The following is a 26,888-nucleotide window of genomic DNA, read 5'->3' as shown; positions in this document are numbered from 1 at the left end:
TAATTTTCATTATTTTGATACCGTATAGACTTTGGTATCGAGTATCGACTGATGATATAAAAATGACTGAAACGACAGTTGGTACATTTTATATTTATGTAGACATAGACAATACAATTCAAGTCAAGGCTGTGTAAATTATTTACTATAGTCTATAGAATAATAAGTAACGTTGAGGACACAAACAAATGCACCCAAAAAAAGTTGAAATTTTAAAATTGGGTGATCTAGGTAAATGATCCTGTTGAGGGATTATTTCTAGGTAACGCGTTATTTTGATCTAATATAAATGATACTTCATCCAATAATGAACTAGGTATGCATATTTGGATTTTAATTCTATAATCTATGGTAGTATGTTTGTTCCATTCAAAATACGTCAAAATAAAGTAGTCGCCTATTTAAACGTCAAAATGTTTAATCACAGAAACGAAGTCAAAAAGTACAAAATAAAATGACGCTCTTTAGCGATACGGCATCTTTGAAACTCGAATTTAGGGATAATGTCTGTCGAGGGTGTTTGGTTGTTTCACCTAATAAGTTATCGCAAATCGACGATAGACTAGCGTACTCCTTCACAGACTTATCCAGAATATTTGTAAGTGAAAATATTCGATGACTTCGTTGTCAGTTTTGTAACGCTGTAATTGAAATAACTATTATTATACTGTATTGTATAATTTACAGATATCAAATGGAACCAATTTGCCACACAGACTATGTGGCGAGTGTTTAAAATCTCTGACACAATGTTTAAATTTCAAAACTAAATGCCTACATGCCAATAGAATTTTATCGGAATTATTACAGAACAGTACCAACAACGATGGCCAGGTATGTATATGCTGATGTATTTGAACTAAAACGAAACACAGGGCTTGGATACAAGAATACAAGACCAAGAAATGTTTCCATACTTTTGTATCAATCACAGACAGACTTGCACAAAAAAAATGTTTAGATTGGTCCATTTCGATAAAATACATATCCGTAATAATTTATTTGGTGCTTTTTACTGGTTCTCCGTCATCGTAATCTGTCAGTCGCCATTTTGAATTTTAGCTATCTTTTTGTCATCGAATTATAGTACGCGGTCCAAGCCATTATAGTATTTCGGCAAAAATTATAGAACGTGTAGAAAATGAAAGTTTTTTGTTTGTCACATAAACATAACGGAGAATTCGAGAAATTCCGATGCCCTGCTTAATTATAACACTTCTTACGACCGAAAAATGCTAACACCGGCCGCTGTCATTAACTGTCACGTTAGTTTTTTAGAGTAGGTATACAACGCAAAACCACGTACATGTACTAATATCGCACACTGAGATCTTATATTATTTATATTATACACCGTCCCTCGCTTCACACCCCTAACCAAACCGGCGAATTCAATTAATAAAAATTTTCAAAATTGTGGTATTTTTGACGTGCTATACTTTTTTAATAGTACGCGGACGAAAATGTAACTTTTCGAATAGTACGCGAACCAAAATGTACTATAATTACAGTTCGGTTGGCGGTGGCGGAGAACCAGTAAAAAGACCCATTTATTTAAGTATTGGTTCTTAATGCAGCAGGAGGGTGAGGTTAATAAAATTCAGTGGGTCCCACTGACTTAATTTGACCGAAACCCACTTACCTACTAGTTTCAACCGTGTTGGTTATTTTTTTTAATTCAAATTACCCCTCCCTAACCAAACCATAATAGATAAAAAATATTCGGGTCTTGTTACTAGTTGTACGCCCTCGCACGCTGCCATCTGTCAGTGAACGCAGTGTTACCAACCGAACTATAATTATAGTAACCCCTCTTTAGCAATCGAGACCTTAACCTATGTCTGAAACTGGGTATGGTACGTTATGTTCTCTCAATTCTTTTTTATGGTATGGAAGTATGGACGCTAAACCAAGAGATGTCACGGTGACTTGAAGCTTTCGAGATGTGGCTGTATAGACGCATCCTCAAAATTCCTTGGACTGACCGGGTGACATATGTTGAAGTTCTCAATCGAATGGGGAAGGACCGAGAAGTTCTACGTAGTATCAAAACCAGGAAACTACAGTACCTCGGCCACGTTGTGAGAGGACAAAAGTACAGTATTCCCCAACTTCGTCATTCAAGGAAAGATCAATGGTAAGCGTAGCAGAGGACGGCGCCGCATTTAGTGCCTTAAGAACCTCCGTGATTGGTACGAGTGCAGCTCCACTGAACTGTTCCGGGTAGCAGACGACAAATCCAAGATCGCTTTGATGGTGGCTGACCTCCTCTAGGGGATGGCACAATAAGAAGAAGTACTATCATTTTGGTCCGTGTACTGTTAAAAAAGTATAGTTTGTCAAAAATACCACAATTTTGAAAAATGGAATTAATTGAATTCGCCGGTTAGCATTTTTCGGTCGTAAGAGGTGTTTAAATAACAAAGAGCATCGGAATTTCTCGAATTCTCCGTTTTCCTAATTTTTCTATCTATAAAATATCTAAAATTATATATGATTTAATGGCATAATTTAAAATATTTTATAGATGGATGAATATTTTTTTGACTATTATCTATTATGGCTTGGGTTACGCAGGGTTTAATTGAATTTTAATAGCTAACCAACACTATATCGTCGGTGTTTTGTAAAAAGGGCGAATCAACCATTTTGGCGAAATCGAGATTTTAATGAAAATACAATATGTACTTCACTAGCTTTGTTGTGTAAAAACGGCGAATTTTTATCTCCACAGAAAAGTACTTAAAAACGATAATCAACTAAAATTAAATTAATTAAAATTACGAAATAAAAAGAAAATGTGACATATTAGGCCTTTTAAAATATTATATAATAATACCTATTATAATGACAGTATTCTTTCTAAGCTTTATTATAAACTTGTTAGATATTTATAATCATCTACAGGTAAAAAACAAATAAATGTCGAAAGTTAAAAATCCTCCTCCTGTAAAGTAGCATTTTGGTTAATTCGCCCTTTTTACAAAACACCGACGATATGTATGCAATTTGTAGTCATAGTTCAATGAAATCAAATACGTATGACTGGCAAAGATTAGTGCACACTATTTATGTCGAGTCTTAACAGTAACGTCCCGTTGGGCTTGGCGGGTCATGTGTTGCTTATGGGTGGCAAGTGAAGTAACAAATATAATCATTACAACTTTTGAAACCAGTGGTGGTTTTCTATGAAGCAGACGATGCTGTCAATTCATTAGAAAGTACTGACATATCAATTTTTAAAATTCTTAATGGGTCCTCCAAACTGTCAGCGCTTCAGACCTCTACATACCTAAAACCACTGCTGTTTTAGAGTAAGTTTCGTGAAAATGCTCTAATCCTCAGTAGTAAACTTTCGGTTTATTGCGAAGAAGAAAACGAGTCGCATCTAAAAAGAGAGCCGATGCATTATTTAAACACGCCTGCCGTGCAAACATTGCCGCCATGACAGGTACGTCACTGAGAAGTCTTCTATATGCGACTACAGTGACCTTTTGTTATCGCCGATTTCTTGTTGTCGGACTATAAGTATGCAGATATTTTGAGATGGCATTCTAAGTCTGCCTAAGGGCGGCGCTTTGCCTAGGGACGTCACTGGATCTAAAGGCCGGTTCAAATTAGTCGAATAGTTTAGTCAAGTGAAGAGTAATTTGGTAACTAAACGTGTATGAATAGACAAATTTAGTCGAGTCAGTCCATTTTGTTCTAATTTTTCGGTCGAGCAGCGGCCCCCACCACCTCTCACTTAATACCAAACAAGTTGCAAGACGAGTCTGAATACGTTATCTTTAGTCTAGTACATGGTTTCCCAAACTATGGGTCGCGACCCACCAGTGGGTCGCAAGCGAATATTGAGTGGGCCCTCGCCACTGTATACATGAATTAAAAAAAATAGGAAGTGATAAATTTGATATTTCATTCAGCTATTTATAATTCCTAAAAATTGAAATAAACTTAAGTTACGGAAAATATTGTGATAACAATAAGGTGTAGGTATTTAAGTAATAATTTTTATTTATTTAAGTTGTGTTTCTTATTTCAACAGTCTTTCATTCATATTTGGTAACACTTATAAAAAATATTTTTTTTATTTCAATTAGAACAAATGAGACAGCATTAAGTAGTTCCACGACTCGCCACTAGGGAATCTGAACATTACCAATATTTATGCCCTCTTTTCTCTAAGACAGCTAAGAGGTGGGTCCCAAGATTAGAATTTTTGAACATACCAACAGAAAAAATCTTTTTTTTGAAAAAAAACACCCATAAAAATCTTATCTAATTGCAACGAATTTTAACTAATGGTTCATACAATACTCTCTGAAGCGGGGACGTAGGTTCGAATCCTGCTGGGTATTGTATTTTTTTTTAAATTATGTGTGTTCAATAAAAAGATTGTTGATACTGTTCGGTTATACGGAATACAGTGGAAAACACATTTTGAAAATAGCCGATAAACTGGATTATTTGTTAGGTTAACCTAATGTCACGCACTGATTTTTCCGCCCCTGTGGGGGGCGCTCCCATAGGGAGTAGTGCCTCCCAACCGCTCGGTCTGACCCTGGTAGTCAATGTGCCACCGGTGGAATGATTACGACCCTCGACAAAGTCGAACCAAAACAGGCGATATTCATATATGTACAAGTCCCGCAGTTTGCTCTGGCAGGTCCCACTACTTCTCAGGGTGAACTGCGGATGAATAAGTCGGTCACAGACCATGTATAATAAGGTAATAGAATTAAATTTGGATTAAATATATATTGGATAAAGGGGTTAATTAAGTTAGATTAGATGTAATATAAAATTTCATTTGTAATTATAATATGTATTGTAAATTGTAAATTGATATGTAATGCAAGGGTTAACGAGGTAATAAAGGGGGACTTATGGATGGGCGTTAGTAGTATATAGTAGTTAAAATAATTAAGATAATTAAGGAATTAATGTAATTTAAGTAATATTAATATTAATCATATTATGTACATCGATATCGCTATATGTTTGGTTGATAGTCTGACATCCGTCAACCTTATATAAATGTGTAGCATATGGCGGTATCGGTGATCGGTGTGAATTTGTAAGAAATACAACCACCCCTAACGGATAAAAAGGCAAGATTATTAAATCCAAAATCAGTCTGTTTTGTGGGTTCCGGGCGACGCCTTGTTGCCTCGGGACCCTTACGATCTCGTCTGCATAACTAATTAGAAATAATTAGTTAATAATAATCAAGTTAATTTTAAAATAATTAAACAATAATATTCGAATTAATTTTTAACTAATCAGTAATAAATGTGGTTATTTTTGTGACTTCGGATATTAGTTGACTCTTGTTTATTGAGACTTTGAACTGTGAACTTCGAATATTAATTGATTTGACTTTTTTTCTTTTTTTTACTAATTGTGGTGTATGGATAATAACAATAAATCGAGTTTCTTTTAATTATTATAACCTTTGGGACTTTCGATACCAATGTGAATGATACCTTTGGACTATAATCCTTGATGAAGGAATGCCATAAGGCCAAACATATTCTAATAACAATAAAATACGAGTTCTGAAGATTTCATCTGGTGTTTAATTGACTTTGTGTCCCGTGACTTTTTGGTTACTCCACGTCTATGAGATTCCTGCCTGTTCCTCCACATTAATGAACCTCCACTTCCAAGTGCCTGAGCTAGTCAGGAAGTCGGAGGCCTTCACTAACCTAACCTAACCCAAACTAACAAATAATCCAGTATATCTGGTATTTTCAAAATGTGTTTTCCGCTGTATTCTGTATAACCGAATAGTACCAGATTGTTACATGCTTTAATCCTGTGAATTATTGATTGAAAAAAAAATAGTTAATTATTCATCTTTTGCTTTGTTACGTTGCGCTCTGTTCATTTAGTGGTAACTAAATCATTCGCCACTCAACTAAACTACTACACTCATCTGAACCGGCCTTTAATAGTCTACCTACACAATTCGCCACTGATTTGTATACGTAAATAAATGATATAACATTTTCACTCAAGTTTCCTTTTATAAATAATTTAAATATTATTTTTATTTTCAGTTTGATTTGAACAATTTAAGAAAAGAAAGTAAAAAGCTTCTCAATGACTACGTTTCTTGCGGAGATTTTCAAACTTATTTCGGCATTGACAAAGATTTCCACCAGTCCAAGTCAAATCCTATATATGGTCTAAATGCCGAATACCAGAGACCATCCGTTCATTACGATAATACAACTGAATATTGTAACAATGAATTTCCGAATCCGGAGCAGATTTATAAGACTATTTCAAGCAATTTTTATGTAATCGATTCATTTGACGATCATTTAAATGATGAATCGAAAGCGGAAGATTCAGGAATCATCGAACACGATTCAGAACCGTTTGAAAATGATTTCGATGAATCTATCTCAAACGAGACGCATCATGATAATGTATCAAATAAAATAAACATTGATATAGCGAATGAAATAGTTGTTGAAATACAAGAAGGCGATTGTAATAATATATCGGATGATACGAAACATTTAAAGTTAAAACATTTAAAGAAACGAAAGAATAAATCCGTTAAATCAGAAATTCAAAGAGCCCTCGAGAAAAGTCTGCAAAGAAGAACTTTGCGGAATAATATGAAAGCCGTGAGAGCTTCTATTACCGGCTCGAAGAAATCAAATAGTAAGCGGACCAATTCTGACGTCTATTGCCCGTTTGATGAAGGGAGTGTTAACATTGTTAAGCTAACGTTGGCGGAACAGATCGGTGAACTGGAAGCTGCCAGGGCTTCAAAGCATTACATCGGGTCTCCGTATAAATGTGAAATGTGCGCTAAAGGTTTCGTGCATGAGCTCACTTTGCAGAATCATCTAGTGAAACACAATGAGGTTAGTTAAAATGTTTCTTTCAATTAACGCTCTAATTTGTTATCTTTCTGTTAAAATTGAGTTATTCATTTATCAAAATTAACTACATGGGGTATGAATGAACCCCAATGCCGACTATAGTCAGACTGGGGCACTGAATTGCGAGGTACGATGGTGGTACTAGTTATTTATTATCTTCTTCACTTTATTCACAGTTAATGAAGATACTCGTTTCAATATTTTGTTCAAATTAATCAACGTATTACCATTTTATAATAAGCAACAACTTACACTATAATTGAAACTCACAGCTTCGTGCTGCGGCCTTGAATAAACCCATCAGCTATGTCATCATCATGATCTGGAACGCGACAACCCGAGGTGGGTCCTTGCTTCCTCCAATAATCCTGTCCACCTACCCTAAGTATATGGCAGTCATTAGTAGCCGGATTTGGATTGCTGGTTCATATTCATTGACGTCCTAGCCAGACAGACATTACCTACCCTTATTTATTTCAGATCTTCAAACCATTTGATCTTATCCATACAATTTTATTAAAAGCATGTTGGAAACCAGGTGCAATCGTGAGATAGGTGCTGTTCAAAAATAATTTTATATTGTGAAACGAAGCATTGGAGGTCACAAACTAGTGCAGCAAACAGCTTGCAAGGACTTAGGGTTTTAGTCGTAGTGCACAATTTGGTCTAAGGGATCTTGTCTTGCATTTCAGTCAGCCGGATCGTTTGTGTGTGGCATTTGCCAGTTGCGCTACGTGTCGCTTCACAGTCTTCGCAATCACCATTTGGCCGTACACGAAGAGAGGCTAGAGTGCAAACAGTGCGAGAAAGTGCTCTCTGGGAGATCATCAATGGCGCAGCACGTGGCCAAGCATAGAGGCCTGAATCGTTTCCCGGCTTGTAAGATTTGTGGAAAAGTTAGCAAGTAAGAACTATTCACTCGTAACAAAATCTACTGTGGGGCCCGTCAGACCATCCAACGTGGTTGCGACAAAGGCCAATTGTACTGCAAATTTATAGCATCATACCAGTGTCAAAGGGTGGAGGTAGGCTGTGGAGATTCGACATAAATAGTGTACAATAAACGTCAGTCATACTTATTTGTTTTCATTGAACTAAGATTACAAATTTCAGATGGTATTGAATAATTTTTTTAATTCAATTAAACGCTGCCTAAACCAAGCTACAATCTTATATTTATATAATATCTGAAATTATGTATGATTTAATGGGATAATTTTAGATAATAATTTATAGATAGACGAATATGTTTTGACTATTATTATCTATTATGGTTTAGTTAGGCAGGGTTTACTTTAATTTTAAAAATTAACCAATTCCATCTGCAATTTGTATTCTTAGTACAATGAAAACAAATAAGTATGACTGACAAAGTTTAGTGCACACTATGTATGCCGGATTTTAACAGCCTTCCTTCACCCTTCGCCACTGACGATTATATTGCACTGATTGTGTGCTGTGTGGTTCCTTAAAATAATGGGAGATGTAATGCAAACCATGAAAAACATATTGGAAGGTTTTAAAAGACGTCTGACCACTTTTTGGTGGGATGATGAAAAAATTGAATGTTTATGGTATTAGGTACCAACTTTATAGGAGGACTTTTGTTAATCTTTTTCTGTTATTTTAGATTTGGCACGTTTCTAAATTATAGATGCCAGCATAATGTTTCTATTAATAATTAACAAGAATTTAGATATTATTTTGTTCATCCTTGAATGAACTTTTCATCTAGTCCAGGGGTCGGCAAACCGCGGCTCTTTGGATATTGGCGTGCGGCTCTTTGCCAAAATCCCAATTCACATTTTTTACAAAAAAGGTATAATTGTTGTCGTTTTAAATCCGCCCATTGTAAAAGTCGACAAATTAAATTTTTCTCCATTTCATATTGACATGAGCACTTTTGAAATAGATTTTTTTGGTGGATTTAACAAGCAAAGAGTTATTTTGCTCCAAATTTGTAGCCACCAAAATTGAGGATTTGAAGAGAGAAAAATTTAATTTCACAACACAGCGGAGCGCTCTAAAAGATCTACATAATAAGATAGATACTACGATTTTTAATACATGGTATAGCTTTCCGAACTCATATTCGAGACTACATAATATGTATGTGAATAATCATTTTCAAACATGAACAATATAAATAGCATTTAGAGAAGCCAAATAACCGATGAGAATTTGGAGTCGCGCCTAAAATTGAATATTACAAGTTAAATACCAAACATACAGACACTCTCCAAAGAAATGAAAGGAAGTTCATTGTTCACATTAGTTTTAAGGAATGCGTGAAAATTGTATGTTACTCATTTTATGTAAAAAATATATTTATAATTTCAACAATAAAAAAACTTATATTTGCGTTAGTTTTATTCGCAAAATCTTCTTCACTTGATAAATAAACAATAACATTCACTGAAATAAATCATATTTATAAAAATATATGTATGGCTCTCGAAAAAAAATTTAACCGTTGTGATACTCATATTTGGCTCTTTTGGTCCAAGAGTTTGCCGACCCCTGATCTAGTCGATAAATAAATGTTTCTAGAAAAATGCATTGTTTATAATTCTATACCATTTGAATGTGTTTGTTGTGTTGTCAGCTCTCCGACGTCACACTACCGCCATCTTAGAAGTCACAAACCTGTCCCGTACAAGTGCCCCCAATGCCCTAGAGTCTTCAAAGACAAATCCAATCTCCTCGATCATTCCACGTAAGTATTCTAAATCACACTGGTTTAAATAAATAAATTTTTCATAAATATGAATATAACCTTTGAGAACTTTGAGGAACTGAAATGTGCCCTGGTATCAGGAAGGACGGAAGAGCTCGGTAAATCGACGTAAGAGCCTAGACAATGGATTGTCACTCAGTGGAGAAAAGACGATATGACGCGGGCCACCGTGAAAGCCTCAATTAATATTATTAAAAAAAAAGAATGTGTTAAAAATATCACTAAGTTGACATTCCCAATTTCCTAATGCAAGCAATGCCTGTCACTTTTTGATATGCATTTTTTTTAAACTACAGGCGGCGTTCGACTTTTGAACATTCCACTTTTACATAATCCGCTATTTCGTACATTAGATTTTTGTTGATAATGCAAAAACTGTGCGCCTCCATGCAGTCGCTCCTCTCACCTCCGATCCCCGTCACCATCCCAAATACGTAAAAGGGTGGTATTCAATTATCCCTTGACAAGTTTATAAAGAAAACACCTGATTGCTAATACGTCTCCTTAACTTTATTATACCCATTGATAAAAAAATATTTTAAAGTACACTTTTTGATGTTTATTTTACATCCCTCTACTTTCGAACGTTCAACATTCGAACGCATTTTTAAGAACCAATTGCATGCAAAAGTTGAGGGCGTATTTCTTTCTTTCTTTCTATCGACCATGTCCGATCCTAATAGGATCATATGGGCCTCCACAGAGTAGAGGTTTGTATTGACAGATTTTGTTTTTTACGAGAAATGAATGTCAGCCACTTGCTCAACCTACTAGGTCCATACCCTGACACACACAAATTGAAAAACAATATGTGTACTTGCCAGACCCAGGATTCGAACCTGGGACCCACGGCTTTATAGTCCAACGCTTAAGCCGCACGGCCACCTTGGGTGTTATTTACTGATTAATGGTGAACTATGCATATATACTGAGTATGTATATACTTAGTAATATCGATATCTTTGCATTTAGTTGTAAATAACTTCCCCTTAGTGATCGTCACCGCCGTCTTCTCTACATTGTTAACTTGTCAATAGTAATTATGCTTGTAATAATCCAGATTAAATTGAGATTAGATAAATATCATAAATGAATGTCGAGCACTAAAAACATTTCACTCAAGGTACAGCCTCCGCTTCACCATTAGTCGTTGTGATAAATTTAAGAGTTTGTATTTTTTTTTGCAGCCGTGTTCATTCCGGAGTGAAGCATTTCGAATGTGAAATATGCCACTACAGTTTCGCGACCAAGACCGGCCTGAAGGCGCACTCCGTGAAACATTCCAACCGGCGGGACTTCTACTGCGTCGAGTGTGACATTAGATTCAAGACGCAGGCCTCGCTCACGCACCACCTGAACGCCTCTGCCAAGCATGCCAACCCCGATTACTTGAAGTAATTATTACCAATCATCAAACATTATTTTGTGAAATGAATTCTTCTCGCTTAGATTAGTAGAAATTTCTTATCATCTATTTCGGCTATTTTTCAGATTTCAATGTGACCAATGCGAAAAACGCTACGACACGGCGCTGAAACTCAAACTGCATGTGGAGTGTTCGCATCTTCATATCTACAAGTATCCCTGTGAAAAGTGCCCGTCCAAGTTTCAAACATCCGGTGCCTTAAAGCATCATAGGCAAAGAACGCACGAAGGCAAAGTGTTGCCAAAAAAACATGTGTGTAACCTTTGCGATAAGGCATTTACGGTAAATATCCTCATTTTTTGTCTTCCTCAGATACTTAACAAGCAAATTGTCATCGGAATCGTGTTTATTGCACGTTTATCGCCCTCCGAGCTGTTTAATAACCAACACTTTTCAATTTTCGTACATACATGGACATAAAGTGAAACCCCGATTTTAGGTTTTTTGAAGGGAATGCTTAAGTATTTAAATTTAGAAAAGATGGTACTTTATCAAAGATGTTGAAATCCTCCTTCTATAGAGATGTCTAAATGTATGAAATTGAAGTAAAAAAAGGACTATTGGTCCACATATGAAACTAGCTACACGTGACTTTGCATAGCAAGCTCATTTGAAGAGAACTTCACACTTCTAACAATAATATAACATTTATTTGCCAATTTGCAGGACATACAAAAAGACAATATGTCACAATGAGTAGACTAGCAGTTAGTAATAATGCACTTCGGCACTATTATTTAGTTGAAAAGACCTAACGGCACGTCGTGGGTCCCAAGTTCGAAACCTGGGTCTGGCAAATACACATATTGTTTTTCCGTGTGTGTATGGAGTCAGGTAGGTCCACTAATAGGTTGAGCAAGTGGCCAACATCCATTTCTCGTAAAAAAAAAACAAACATCTGCTAATACCTCCACTCTGTGAAAAAGGCCCATATGATCTTGGTAAGATCGGACATGGTCATGGAAAATTTTTTTGTAAAACCGTTTACAACTGCACTCGAGTACGTAATCACAATATAAAAGTGACTGCCATATTAAGTGAATAAGAAAATCGGAATGGGAACTGAGCGATATTCATATTTGTGGAGTTTACCAACTTAACCATGCTTCATACGCTTGCTAAATAATTTCAAATGTCATAACAGAAATTACATTTAAGGCTCCCCCTATTTATCATCAAATTTTTTTGTACTTTAGGACGGCCGTCCATAGATGACGTCACATGATTTTGGCTAAAAAGCGAAAAATGTTTTTTTTTTTAATACATATCCTTAAATCCCCAATCGACGATATACATAATATTTGTTTTCAGATCCTTTTCTATTTTTTGTTTACTTTGTGACATCACATTTCCTTTGACCCTCCCCCCCTAAGTGTGATGTCATATATGGACAGCCCCTAATCCTTTTCGGTAAATTTACAATTAACTATTGTCTAAGAAATAAGTAATTATTTGGTTTTTTATATCTGACATGCTTTTTTCATATGCATTCTTTCAAGAATTCATTCTTAGAAGACTGTCCGCCATCCCTGATATAAGGTCTATCTCAGTGGTGTACAACCTATTTGACAGGAGGGTCGTAGTGGGTGCAAGTGTTGAAAAATAATGATAATATATTATACTACACTAGACACGCATTTTAATTATTTTTAATTTAATAGTTAGTTGTAGTAGATAGTTAATAGACTCATACTGAACATATTTTATATGTTTCTTATTTATTTTAGTATCGGACAACCTTGATGAATCACATTCTTATCCACACCGGGGAGCAGCCTCATGTGTGTGACATCTGCAGTCGGCCGTTCCGCCAAAAGGCCGCCATGCAGACACACATCAAGTTGGTGCACCTGAAAATCAAACGGCATGTCGCCAAGAGAAAAGGCGCCAAGACTGCGATTTTAAACAATGAAAAAGAATAAATTATTTTCAATAGAAATTTCATTTATTTCAGGTGGTGCATATGAACACCACGCGGCTTTCAAATTAACACTTACCCACTCCTGTAAGTTACCGTTACGAACCACACATGCTACTGTGATGGTTTTAGATAAATTTTCCAGGCATAATATATTCAATATGCCAGTGGCGAAGGGTGGAGGTAGGCTGTTAAGATCCGCCATAAATAGTGCACATTAAACTTCGTCAGTCGTACGTATTTGTTTTTATTGAAATAAGACTACAATTTACTGATGGTGTTAGTTATTTTTGGAAATTCAATCAAGCGCTGCGAAAACCAAGTCGTAATAGATAATAGTCAAAAAATACTCATCTATCTATAAAATATCTAAAATTATGCAATTAAATCATACAACTTTGGATATTTTATAGATAGAATAATATTTTTTGTCTATTATGTCTGTTTTAGGCAGGGCTTAATGAATTTATAAAAATGAACCAACAATTCTAACGAAAACAAATAAGTATGCACAATTTTGTCGTATCGCCCAAAATATACCAAAACTATTATGGTTTGGTTTAGGCAGGGTTTAATTGCTTTTTAAAAACTTACCAGCATCATCTGTAAATTGTTCTTTTAGTTCAATACAGTAGGCTCCGATGTCGAAGCCGAAAACCTTTGCGCATAACATTATTCTCTATGACTGCAGCTTTGTCCAAAATAATTAATAATTAGATAATTTAAAAAAAATAATTTCTATATACTTAAATAAAAACTGATTTTATGGAATGACTTTTAATGTGTATAAATGTTTAGGAAAATACATAATTTAAACTCGTCGCTCAATTTTATGTTGTCAGTGAGCTATTAATATTTCATCGTATTAGTGTATACCTATTCATCAGTAGTAATATCGTATTATCTTATTTCCTGTAAGTATACCTGACAAGTATGCTCTTTTTCTCTGATCTCCACAGCCTACCTCTTTTTAAAAGTCACCCTTCGCCACTGGTTCCTTGGTTTGGTTTCCATTCCTTGAGATTAAGCGGTTGTCCCAATTAACTGGTGGCCCAAATAAGCAGAATCTGTATTTTAAAATTGACATCTCATAATATTATCTCTTAAAAATGGTCTCACGCATTAACATAGGATTAGCATAATATTTGGCCAGTATATTGAACAAGTTTTCATATCAGAAATTACCATGTGATATTATTTTTAATGTACATAATTCATTTTGTGATAGTCTGATTTATTTTAGTTTTAAGGTATTATCTACTTGTAAAATACAAACCAAATAGATATTATTCGATTTTGAGTTTGAAATCTTTGATTTTTCGTTTTGTTACTTCTTAAAATACTACACTCGTTATTATCAGACTTTTTTACAATAAGACAGTCTTCTTAGAACAGAACAAGCCTAACTGATTTTGGACATTTTACAGGAGAGCACTTTTAAACTTTTTTTGTCATTAATCTGAAAACTGTAAATATAAGAATATTGATTTACATATATCGTCGGTGTTTTGTAGAAAGGGCGAATCAACCATTTTGGCGAAATCGAGATTTTAATGAAAATACAATATGTACCCCACTAGCTTTGTTGTGTAAAAACAGCGAATTTTTATCTCCACAGGAAAGTACTTAAAAACGATAATCGACTAAAATTTAATTAATTAAAATTACGAAATAAAAAGCAAATGTGACATATTAGGCCTTTTAAAATATTATATAATAATACCTATTATAATGACAGTATTCTTTCTAAGCTTTATTATAAACTTGTTAGATATTTATAATCATCTACAGGTAAAAAACAAATAAATGTCAAAAGTTAAAAATCCTCCTCCTGTAAAGTAGCATTTTGATTAATTCGCCCTTTTTACAAAACACCGACGAATGATAATGCATTAGTTAAAAGCTTTGCATATGTGAAAAAAAAACATTAAAAAGTATAATGTTACATATTTCGTCAATTTTGTCCCAAAATGTTTTTAAGATTGAAGTTAAGCTTGAAATGATCTAATTCTAAGCTGGTAACCTTTTTTATGTTCATAATTCAGATACAGTCCTACAAACTTATCTGATGAACGGTCAATAATGGAACTACAAACTACCATGTCGACCGTGTTTAGGAAAATGGGCGTAACCCTCACAGAACAAATTTTACATTAGGGGCAAAAAACGTTTTTTGAATGATTTTGGTTTAATATTTAAAAAAAAATAGTCACATACACTGGGTGCATGATGATTGATGATTTGGTGTAATATCTTTTCGATCTAACAATAATTAAAGAAGTTATTACAGAAAAATTATTAAAATTGAGTGTAAATGCTTTTTTCCCTAAACTAAAACTTAATTAAAGCTCAATTAAAACCTGAATTTAGATAATAATTTGCCATTTGCGGTTTATTTCCTTTTTACAGAACGTGTATTTAGTTGTATACATTGTTAATATCTAATAAAACCACTTTTCGAAAAATCGAGGATTACGCCCTTTTTCCTAAACACAGTCGATATGGACGCCACATTGAAAATCTCATTCGAATTTCAGATTCTGTCCAGTTGCGAGTCTTGATTGGGTAATTTTCGACCGTGGCTCCCCCATCAATTCTTTAGATAGGTTTGTAGGTCTGTACGCTTGTTCTAATTCCATATAGAGAATCAAAAAAGGATTTTTTTAGTACAATAAAAGTATTTTCACAAAAAATCAGTTAGGCTTGTTCTGTTCTAAGGGGACGAAGTGGTCAGACAATAGTCCAACCTATTGTATACAAAATTAATGGGAAATGCGTTACTCTCTTATGTGATTGTTGTATTTGAATAAAATACCAAACTTTAAAGGCTAAACTATATCAGTTTCACGAAAATAACCCTTTTTTTTTACAAATGTATAACGTGGCCCAATTTTGTAGTCTGAAGCCAATAAAACAATGACATTCGATATAAGTATAGTGAGTTCTCGACTTACGAAACGGTTTCGTTCCGCCGTCTAGGTCATAAGTCGAATTTCATTATAACAGGCGAGTGCTTACTGACTTGAGTTGGTGTACCTTCGAAGATCTATTGGTGTCTGAGTCCGAATTGTCAATTTTTTTAATTGCATCATTGATATAGCTAAAAGCTGCAGCCATGTCTTTTAGCACAATATTTTTGGATTGTTCTTCGAGTTCATCTAATTCTTTTAGTGCTACATAGTATTACATTCTGAAAGAATATTTCCTTACTTCTGGAATAAAACAGTTCAACAGTGTCAAACCAGTCTTGAAAAAGGCATTGCGTGACCCATGCCGTTTTATTCCAACGATAATGTAGCGGTAAAGTAGACTTATCGATTCCCTTGAAAGCTCTTGTATTTTACAACATTTTAATTAGGTCGTATTCTTATTTGTCCGGTGGTTGTTTATCCGGTACAAATCTTGCAATCGATTGTTAACTAACTTCCCGACTAGCTAGACATTTGAAGCTTTTAGAATATATCAGAACACGATGCCAATGCATTTTTTTAATACTTTTAGCCATCTTTAAGTAGAATTGAATTCATCTTCAGTTAATTCTGTTTTGTATGAAAAGTTATTTCGGAAGAAATCCGTAATCCAATCTAAAATGACATTTCAGTAGTATTTTTATCAAGTACAAATTTTTTTGCTAGTCAAGTCAAGTTTATATAATTCCACAGAAAATTTTAAACGTTGTATATAAAAAGTTCTTTTTATCTTGTAATTATTTAGAATGATAAATCAAAAATGGCTTCTGTTTATAACCAGGATATTTCCACTCAACAAAAGCGTTACACAATCTTTACATGCTTTAAAACCTGGCTCGCACTTTACTTTATTTAAACCGCGAATAAATAATCGCACAAAGGGTGACTAACAACACATTTTAAAAATTATAGATGACGCAATCGATTGCTATATCTTTTATCCGAATATCTATCGTAAGTCCAAATGGTCATAAGTCGAGAACTCAATGTATGTATAAAGTTTTTTCATATCAAGTTAATGTTAAATTTAATGTACATAATATGTTCCTTTTGTATAATTGAATGTAAAAATATGTGTTGTGTTTAGTATACATCAATATTTTAAAATTTTGTTTTGACATTCGAAAGGTGTGACAGGTCTTGTATGAAATCGTCTAAATAAACAAATAATTTAAAGTAAAAACAATGTCTTTTAATTATTGTCTACCTTCCAAAACCTTTTCATATATTATGACTTCAACTGCTGCTTTAGATGTCTTGTACAGCCAAGGAATCTCCAGGGGCTATATAAACGTACGGAATAATGTATATAGTGATGGAACATCTAGCGGAAAAATTCATAAGCCGTCGTGCGGGTTTGTTATTTGCAAAGGTATCCAGGAAGGCGACATGATCTCATCCAAACTATTCACCGCTACTCAGGAAGATCTATTCAAGCAACATAGCTTTAATTAGAAAGCATCGTGTCCTGATGGTCTTTTGGGTCTTTCACAAAGACAATGTCAGTGACTAATTCGCTGATGATGGCGATTCTTCCATTGGTAGAACCGTTGTTCTCCTCTTGAAGTAGCTTGCAAATGAAAGTCGTAAAGTAGGTTTAAAGATAAATGTTTTGAAGACAAAAATAAACTGTTTTGCTGTACTATAAACGATCCTCATCAATGGCACTCAAATCGAGCGGGTCTATCTTAGCAACAAATGTCAATTGACCGTGGTATGTATGATATGAGATTGCTCGCAGAACCAAACTGGCATGGATTGCATTTGGGCACTTGATTACTTATCTTCAAGTGACCTCTCATTGTGCCTAAACGGTTCAACCAATGAGTGCTACCAGTGCTCATTGAAAAGAGATCTGAAAACTACAAATGTATGTATGTATGTAATAGTGCTGACCTACGAATAAAAAAAAGAAGGAATGATCATATGTACAAATCACGGCAATCAGAAAGGACGACATTGCGTAATACACAAAATTACAAACACATACGAAGTTAATACACACACACGTACAGACGATGTGATATTTGTTTACGCAAAATCGTCGTTTTTGTACTGCAATGAATCAGTATGTTCCTTCCTTTCTTTTTTTATTCGTTGTTGCTGACTGTCTGGCCAATGTCATTCTTCAAGCATATACGAGACGCATTGTTGTCATTGTATGGTGCTATTTGATGGGTTGTGAAAATCAGTAAAGGTCAAAATGCGCTGCACGGTGTAATTTGTATTTTTTCCGGCAGGTCCGCCACTATAATGCAAGTTCCAACTATCGTGTGAAAATTCAGAAGCATCTGAACATTTTTGATCCATGCACGCAGTCTTGCAACTTGTACAATCATACAATACACACATCAAAGACATTGCACGGTGCCTGGAGTCTAATCTCTTTGATACACGTGCATTTTCTTGTTATGGCCACGATAATACATACTGTCAGCGGTAAATCCATGCATGTGTAAACAGGGTATTACTTATAATAAGTGTTCGCATTAGCGATTCTGAGAGTGTATTAGGAACCAATCAAATCAAGCGTCAACACGATTGAGTTGGTAGCTGAATCGTTCCGTGTAATTCCATGTAACCTAGAGAGTGCCATGAACGAGTTATCTCGCCAAAGTTTGTATGTACTGTCAAGCTTCAAGCGAGATAACTCACCACTTCATTGCTTCAAAACTAAAGAATCAAGCGTTTTTCATATTTATTTTTAAATTAATTATTTTATTCCAAAAATAGCTGGCCGAGTGTCCACAGCATAACCCCCACAAGGGGGAGGGCTGACAGGGCTCTAGCCTAGGGGCCCGGCGTGGCGGGTCAATCACATATTTAAGATAAACACGCATCAAAAATTTGCTCTAATTGTAGGTAAAAAAAGTCAACATTTCACGAGAGAGAATTTTACATTTAAAAAATGAGATCGTTAGATGCATTTTGATTGTTTTGTGTTAATACTTGACAACTACATAATTCAAGTAGATGTATTAAAACTACAAAAATCCCTAAAAATAAACCGAAGGCCCTTACTTTTACCTCTAAAACAATTTTGAAAACGCTTCTATTGTGCGTCACATTAAACTTAGCGATAGGTAGGGGGGCCCGCCAAAGATCCTGACCGGGGGGCCCGTTTTAGGATGTGGGGGCCATGCTCCACAGTGTCAAAGGGTAGACGGAGGCTGTTAAAATTCGACATTTATTGTATAATATAGCGCACACTAAACTTTGTCAGTCAAATGTATTTATTTTCATTGAACTAAGAATACAAATAATTGCAAATAGTGTTAGTCAGTTTTAAAATTTCAATTAAACCCTGTGTAAACCTAGTCATAATAGATAATAGTCAAAAAATATTCGAGATGGTGTCAGTTTTCCTTTTTCATTACCAAACCAAAATCGATAAAAAACATTCGTCTATCTATAAAAATAAATGTCTAAAATTATGTCATCAAACCATCTATAATTTAAGACATTTTATAGATAGGAGAATATTTTTTATCGATTATGGTTTGGTAGGAGGGCTTAATGAAAAAGGAAAACTGACAACATCAAAAAGTAGGTAGGTACCTACTTATGTATTTTAAATTTAATAAATAATTAGGATTGAAAATGTGTCCACAATCTTTGTGGGATCACCCATAGCATAGTAAAATAATTATTAGGTATGGTTTGGTTAGCAGGGTTTAATTGAATTAAAAAAAACTGATTTATGTTGAATCTTAACAGCCTACCTCCACCCCTCGCCACTGAATCTCCGTCTAGTAAAATTTTCTTGGTAGAGAAAAGGTGAAAGTCGACGATCGTTGAGTCTGTAAGCCTGCTGCTGTAATAAGTCTTTATCATCGCAAAAATAAACTAAAATTTCTTTGTCTCTATCATTATGGTTTTTTGTAATTACATATTCGATATTAATATTTATTATCTATGGTAGTAGAATATTTATTCTGGCAATGTTTTTATCAACTGTCACCGTGAGTAATCTCCGCTTTCGCTATCTGTCAACTTATCCTGGGTAGGTGTGGTTCTCGCAGTTTTAATCATCCCAAACTGAAATGTCGGCAACTCTGAAGCCGTACCTGAATGCGGTGAGGCATACGCTCGCCGCCGCCATGTGCCTCGACCACTTCTCTTCCCGGGTCGTCGAACGGTACAACAAACCGGAGATTGAGGTTAGGTCCAGCCGCGAACTCGTTCTCAACCCGGTCGTGATCTCGCGAAACGCCAACGAGAAGGTGCTCATAGAGGCGTCCATCAACTCCATCAGGGTCAGCATCATGGTGAAGCAGGCGGACGAGATCGAGAAGATTCTGTGCAAGAAGTTCATGAGGTTCATGATGATGCGAGCGGAGAATTTCGTCGTGTTGCGAAGAAAGCCCATCGACGGGTACAACATCAGTTTTCTCATCACGAATTTCCACACGGAGCAGATGTACAAGCACAAACTTGTGGACTTTGTGATTTATTTCATGGAAGAAATTGATAAGGAGATCAGTGAAATGAAACTGGCGGTTAACGCGCGGGCGAGAATCTGCTCAGAGGAATTCCTCAGGCGATTCTAACACATCCTAGCCGCATAGACTATTTCTTACACATTGTGATCAACATTTACATTCAAAATTTGCAAGCTGTCATCAAAATTTCATTGACAACACGCATGTACAGTTCTGCCAAAGAGAGTTCAATGTGACAGGACTCGCAAAAGATATATATATATATCATCACCACGACTAGATAACTTCCTACGATGCATATAATTATATAGCTATGTCTACATTCGTGCATTTTTTTGGTTTGTTAGATGAACACGTTGCATGGCATGCGTGAGTGTGCACATAGGCTTGTCTCAAACCAGTTTTAAGATCGCCGATGAAAGTGGTGGCGCACGTGGTTCCACCACCATTGGATTTCTGTTCAACATCATGACTCAGTGTTGCCAACCGAATGATTCTGCTAAAAATTTATAATAGGTTATACAGTAGGCGCTCGCTAATCCAGCGTTCACCAATCCGGCACGTCCAATAGTCCGACTCAGCTCTCCTGCTCTATAATCCGGCAGGTTTCACATTAAACTGCCGGATTACAGAGCGGAGAGCCGTTCGCTCAGCAGTTCGGTGCCAGACCTTGACAGATTATTTATTATTTCCTATAGAAATCCAATAATCCGGCATTTCTGATAATCCGACATAGGTGAAAAAATACGAGTGTCAGATTACCGAGCGCCTACCGTACTATAATTTTACGCCAAGTAAGCCGAAATGACTAAGTATAATTTTGAAGGATTCAAAATGCTAGATATTCTGTGTACTATATTTTTTTTCAGAAATATATATTATAATTTTTATATCTTTTTATTATAATCGGCATCGTATAAAAAGATGGCAACACTGCTTCTCTTAAAAAATTGAAAACCAGTTGACGTACAAATATAGTTGTAGGAATGCATGCAACCAATGTTTTCTTATATCACTGCATATTGTTATCATTTAAATATTTTTTAAATGTTTGTTTGACAATCAAATCTGCGTGACGAGGTAAAAGTTTGTCATTGTGAAAAACGACACGATAAAATAATGTTATTTGTAACAAAGTACTTAATCATAACTTGAAAATAATAAATAATCTGTTCTGGTTATCATAATATTGATAATTCACTTACTGTCACTGTTTGGTATTCAATAATGTAGACTCTACATTATAGAATACCAAACAGTGTAGAGAGTATCGAAGGTCTCCAAGATACGTTAAAATAATCCGTTTTTATTGAAAACAATAAGAAATGCTTCAACAAGCGCACACGTCACTATAGGATATCCATAGACAGTAGCGGAAGGGGCACTGGAAGTAGGACCAATTGTTATCAGCAAGTTTACATAAACTTTGGCTTGTATCTCTAGAAGGCAGTGGTCCAACACATTCAATCTAAGGCATGCCCAAAACTACTTGCGTGTTAAAAAAACAGAATTACAAATTGAAGGGAACTCGAAGATATGTTGACATAGTTTATAAAATTAGTTTTCATGTCATTTCATCGTGGCAATATTCAGTTACATTGTAAATGTCACAAAGTAAACCACAACTGAATATTTATTTAATAGTGTTAACTGTCAATTCTTGGTGGAAAGACATATTAATTACAATAATATGTCAGTGGCGAAGAGTGGAGGTAGGCTGATAAGATACAACATAAATTTTGCACACTAAACTTTGTCAGTCATACTTATTTGTTTTCATTTAACTTAGTTTTTAAAATTCAATCAATCCCTGCCTAAACCAAACCAGAATAGTGTAGGTGTGCTATGGGCGAGCCAACAAAAATCGTGCACACTTTTTCAGTCATATTTATTTATTTTCGTTGAGTTAAGAATAGATAATTATTATTTTTAAATTCATTAAGCTCTGCCTAAACCAAACCATAATAGATAAAATAATATCGTCGGTATAGTGGCAAAAGGCGTTAAGTCAAAAAACCTTGTTTTGAGATAATCGTCTTTTTCTAAATTCAAGAAATTGAAACCTTTCTATTTAAATAGTTTAAACATTTTTACCTAAACTTGCTACTTTATGATATTCGGTAATCATTTATGAATTCGATTTGAGTATTGTCAAGTCTTTTTTATAGTAATAATAATTAATTTTTTGAGTTTATTTACAAAAAGGTGAATTAACGTTTTTTGCCACAACGATTTTTGAGTTAATAGAATAGTCAAACATAAAATGTTGTAGTTGAGTAGTAATACATTGGACTCTAATAATAATAGAAACTGGCCAATTTAAAATAAAATTAAAATTAAAACAGAAATAATATTAGGTTGGTGGATACTATTAGGTAATAATATTAGGTAGGTATAGAAGTAATTTGATATTTTTGTATGTAAGATTAGTAATAATCTTATTTCAAATTATGATACTTTTCATCTTTATTAAATTATTAAACATAAATTTGTGTAGCTAAGTACTAGGTAAAAATAATAAAAAAAAATACATTTTTATATAATTTATTTATCAGAACATTGGATAAGAGGTGGATAAACGGTATGGGGATGATGATTACACAAAAATAATTTATGAAAACAATTAAAATTAACAATCACTCTATAAAATTAATTAAGAAAACTTATAATATAATTAAGAGATCATTTCCGCTTCATCATAGCCAACCTCGAAGGGTTCGAGAACAGTATTTAATTTATTTATTAGAAACATCGGATAACAGGTGGGTAAACGGTATGGAGATTTAAGAAAGAAATTTGGCAAATACTTTCTTTTAATTCATTTTGATAAAATTGGTATGATTTTGAGTCCTTGCGCAGTTTGCCGTCAGCAATTTGTACCCTTTGGGGTTTTGGAGCAGCACTGTCTGCATCCCTAAAATAAAATCCTCTTTGCGCTCGAAGCTCTGTCTTCGTCTTCTTTGGCCATATCCGCCCCTTAATTGGAGCATATGGACACCACGCGGCGCCTCCAAGAATCCTTGTCGCTCGCCAGTCTTTTTGCTCCATTCCAGATCAAACCAGCATCCAGTAGCTCCGCCGTAAACACTCTATAGATAGTATTTAGCGGCCTTCCAGGACGCCGGAGTCAGGTCGGCTTGAAGAACAGGCAAGCCAAGTTGAGGTTCTCTTCTAGCATCCGCAGCACGTGGCCGAGCCAGTTCTAACGTCGCCTCTTCACTCTCAGCGTGATGAGAAGCTGTTTGGTGCATTCTCTTATCTCCTCGATCCTAAAGTCATACCACCGCACACCCAGTATTCATCGCAAACATCTGTTTTCGAAGCTCAGTATACGGTTGCCATGAGCCTTCGTAAGGTGCCATGATTCGCTACCGTAAAGCAACACCATAAGAACGCAAGCGTCAAATAGGCGGCATTTGGTTTTGACCGAGTACAATTGTGAGTCCCAGACATTATTAATATTGTCTCCATCTACAACATTACTTTGGTGTGCATCATCTAAAATATAAATAATACATATGCGTTAGTAAGGATGTCTTTCCGATTAAATAAAAATACGCCATAGAAACGTGATATCAGTACACAAATAATCAATAATTGTAGAGCAAACTTCATTTTGAGGTTATGTTGAATTAAGTTGCTTACCTTTTACATGCTCCCTTATTTTATTCTGTTGCCCATACAGAAACATAATATTTTCCAATCTTAAATTATACTCGTCGATAAAAACGATTATACAATAGATTACAAGCACAATTGTAGAAAATATGTGATATATAAATACGCGCAAAATATCAACATTCAGAACCAACTGTCAAATGGTTGCAAGCTGTGTGTGGCATAGACAATAAGTCAATATAAATAACGGACAAGTGACTAGAAGCTTGAAGCCAAATAACGTTAAGTCATCTTATTGTTATTTGCCACTATGAAGTATGAAAGAAAGTGACTTAATACGTATTGAATTCTTTAAATTATGTCAAAACTACATGGACTTTGGCGGAGCTTGTTTTTTCAGACGATAGAGCGTGTTAAGCTTTATCATTCTGCATTCATAACTCAAATCAGCCAATTTTTGACTTATCGTCTTCTGCCACTATACCGACGATATATTCTTCTATCTTATTAATGGCTTGAATTATAACAATTAACCAACACTATCTGCAATTTTGTGGTTTATTTCAATGAAAACAAATACGTATGACTAACAAAGTTTAGTGTGCAGTATTCATGTCAGATCTTAATAGCCTATCTCTACCATTCGAAGATGCAATATGTTGTACTTATTCCGCTTCAATGGGACATACAACTTATGAATTTGACAATAATGATCAGTTGACAATGCCCCTTTGAAGAAGATGTAATTGAACCTGATTATTATTAAACTATGTGGAATACGTACTAATTATTGTGTTTTAACAACTAAATATTTCAAAATGTTATCAGTAGGTAACTGTAGATGCCCAGTTCTATGAGTGATCAGTTATCTGCTCGTTGCATTAAATAAAAAAAGACAGTGAAATCCCGATTTTACGTTATTGTCTGAAGCGACTGAAAAAACAAATGTTTTTAAAAAAATTATTGAAAATCATACAAATTGGTTTCGAATATATTATGTCAATGTGTTCTTTCACTTTTTCAAGAATGTTCTTTTCTTTTAAACCGACAATGCTTTTATTTTCATCCGTCACCCTCAAATCGTAGAGTTTCACTTGTTCACTGTTTAAATTTGGATCTAACCTTATTACATTATAAAAAATACTGAATAATATTCCAAATTTACGCATGTAGCGCTCTCACACACTGGATACCAGTGATGAAGGGTGGAGGTAGGCTGTTAAGATCAGCCATAAATAGTGCACACTAGACTTTGTTAGTCATACGTATTTGTTTTCATTGAAATAAAACTACAATTTACAGACGGTATTGGTTAGTTTTTCAATATCAATTAAACAATACGAAACCAAGCCACGCTAAGATAGCTTAGATAGATTTGGATAGAATAATATTTTTTTTATCTATTATGGTTTGGTTAGATAGGCTGAACCAACAATATGTGTAATAAATGTATTCTTAATCCAACAAAAACAAATAAGTATGAATGAAAAAGTGTGCATAATTTTTTCTGTAATTTCTTTAATCCGTAAATTGTGGTCTTAATTTTATAAAAACAAATACGTATGACTAACAAAGTTTAATGTGCACTATTTATAGGGGATCTTAGCAGTCTACCTCCACCCTTCGCTACTGCCGTATACCTTACCTTGATAGATTTGTAATGTCTAGTTTATAAACACCTAAAAATCTTCATAATATATCGGTTTTTAACTTATTACACATCAATTTTCAATAAAAACTCTCTTTGCCAGAACTATTAATAGACAAAATATTTTAAGTCTAAGTTTAACTCCTATCTTCTTCTTAAGACTTAGTTTTTATTATCTCTTCTATGTTGTAAGATTATTTGGACTATGCATTCGTAGGTCAAGTGACATTACAGAACAACCTGGGGGTGAACCCTGGCTTTCTCCAATCGTCGTCCCCGGTCCGGTCTTTCCTTTACAGTCCTTCAATTCAGAATTCTGATCGCTCACGTATTCGATCTCGCACTATCCAACCACCAAGATTAATTCCCAAAACTCCTCCGCCTAGACGGCTTTGCATTCTAAAACGTCACAACCCCATTTTAGTCGAGAAAATTTGCTGCTTTTTTTAATTTACGTAATTTATTCCTTGTTGACTGTGGTTGTGACATATGCGGCACACTCTTTCTTCTTGGCTCCAAATATCGTTTGTAGAATCTTTCTTTCGAATATCAGAAGACCGTTTTCAGACTTGATACTGATAACCCAACATTCTGAAACATAAGTGAGGACTAACCTTAATTTTCGTATTCCAAGATATCAATTTTAATTTCAGATGTTTATGATTCCAAAGAAGCATGTTTGTATTTGTCTTCGGATTTTTGTTATCAAAAAATTTTTAGCGGTGAGTCCAGATTAGGGATTGCAATACCGGTATTTCAAAACCTGTATCAAAGTATTTTTCGATATCGAAATACCGGTTGTAAAAATCAGACAATATCGATATATTCAGTACCAATAGTGGAAACAAAGTATATTAACCCAATGCTTACGGGCCCTTTTAATTAATTTTGTAATTAACGTGTTATTTGCATTTGAAAAGCAATTAGCAAAAACACAATTTTGTGCGGCCCGTAAACAAATTGTTAATTAAAATAAAAGGTTTAACATGACAGTATTCTTTGTTGAATTACGTGGTGTCTGGTTTATTTCCGTTACCCTTCAACGCCCTTGGAGACCTGCAGTGCCACGTGCTATAAAATAATAATATTTTAAAGACCTTTTCTATATATATTTATTAGGAGACACTAATGTTTTTTCCCCCATATATTTCAAAATACCAGTATACGATACGAAATACCGGTATTAGTATTTTCATTCGGTATTGCAATCCGTAGTCGAGATAGCTGA

The 26,888-nt window shown here is 34.8% G+C and overlaps 2 protein-coding genes across 2 annotated transcripts; both read left to right on the top strand.

Annotated features, from left to right (window-relative positions):
* The first annotated feature begins 365 nt into the window (after window positions 1-365).
* Window positions 366-13,682, top strand: LOC147069703 (uncharacterized). The gene is made up of 8 exons (XM_085950676.1): window positions 366-598; window positions 688-834; window positions 6,063-6,884; window positions 7,595-7,806; window positions 9,508-9,618; window positions 10,827-11,033; window positions 11,131-11,347; window positions 12,793-13,682. The coding sequence occupies exons 1-8, from the start codon at window positions 455-457 to the stop codon at window positions 12,985-12,987; spliced, it is 2,055 nt and encodes a 684-aa protein (XP_085806802.1). The 5' UTR covers window positions 366-454; the 3' UTR covers window positions 12,988-13,682.
* Window positions 13,683-19,912: 6,230 nt separating this feature from the next.
* On the top strand, window positions 19,913-20,644 carry Arpc4 (Actin-related protein 2/3 complex, subunit 4). Its single transcript, XM_085950704.1, has one exon. The coding sequence runs from the start codon at window positions 19,996-19,998 to the stop codon at window positions 20,500-20,502; it is 507 nt and encodes a 168-aa protein (XP_085806830.1). The 5' UTR covers window positions 19,913-19,995; the 3' UTR covers window positions 20,503-20,644.
* The last annotated feature ends 6,244 nt before the right edge of the window (window positions 20,645-26,888 follow it).

The sequence above is a fragment of the Rhyacophila brunnea genome, unplaced genomic scaffold (genome assembly GCF_057557595.1).
Source record: "Rhyacophila brunnea isolate RB1 unplaced genomic scaffold, BYU_Rbru_1.0 scaffold_23, whole genome shotgun sequence".
Classification (NCBI taxonomy): Eukaryota; Metazoa; Arthropoda; class Insecta; order Trichoptera; family Rhyacophilidae; genus Rhyacophila; species Rhyacophila brunnea.
The sequence above is the reverse complement of the archived record's forward strand: the minus strand, read 5'-3'. Positions and strand labels throughout refer to the sequence as shown.

What these genes read in the sequence shown, in the direction of transcription:
- Arpc4 (XM_085950704.1), top strand. Translation starts at nt 19,996, where the DNA reads ATGTCGGCAACTCTGAAGCCGTACCTGAATGCGGTGAGGCATACGCTC.
- LOC147069703 (XM_085950676.1), top strand. Translation starts at nt 455, where the DNA reads ATGACGCTCTTTAGCGATACGGCATCTTTGAAACTCGAATTTAGGGAT. An exon ending in CAGACTTATCCAGAATATTT is followed by an intron (nt 599 to 687) that starts GTAAGTGAAAAT and finishes TATAATTTACAG; the next exon opens with ATATCAAATGGAACCAATTT. An exon ending in TTTGCGATAAGGCATTTACG is followed by an intron (nt 11,348 to 12,792) that starts GTAAATATCCTC and finishes TATTTATTTTAG; the next exon opens with TATCGGACAACCTTGATGAA.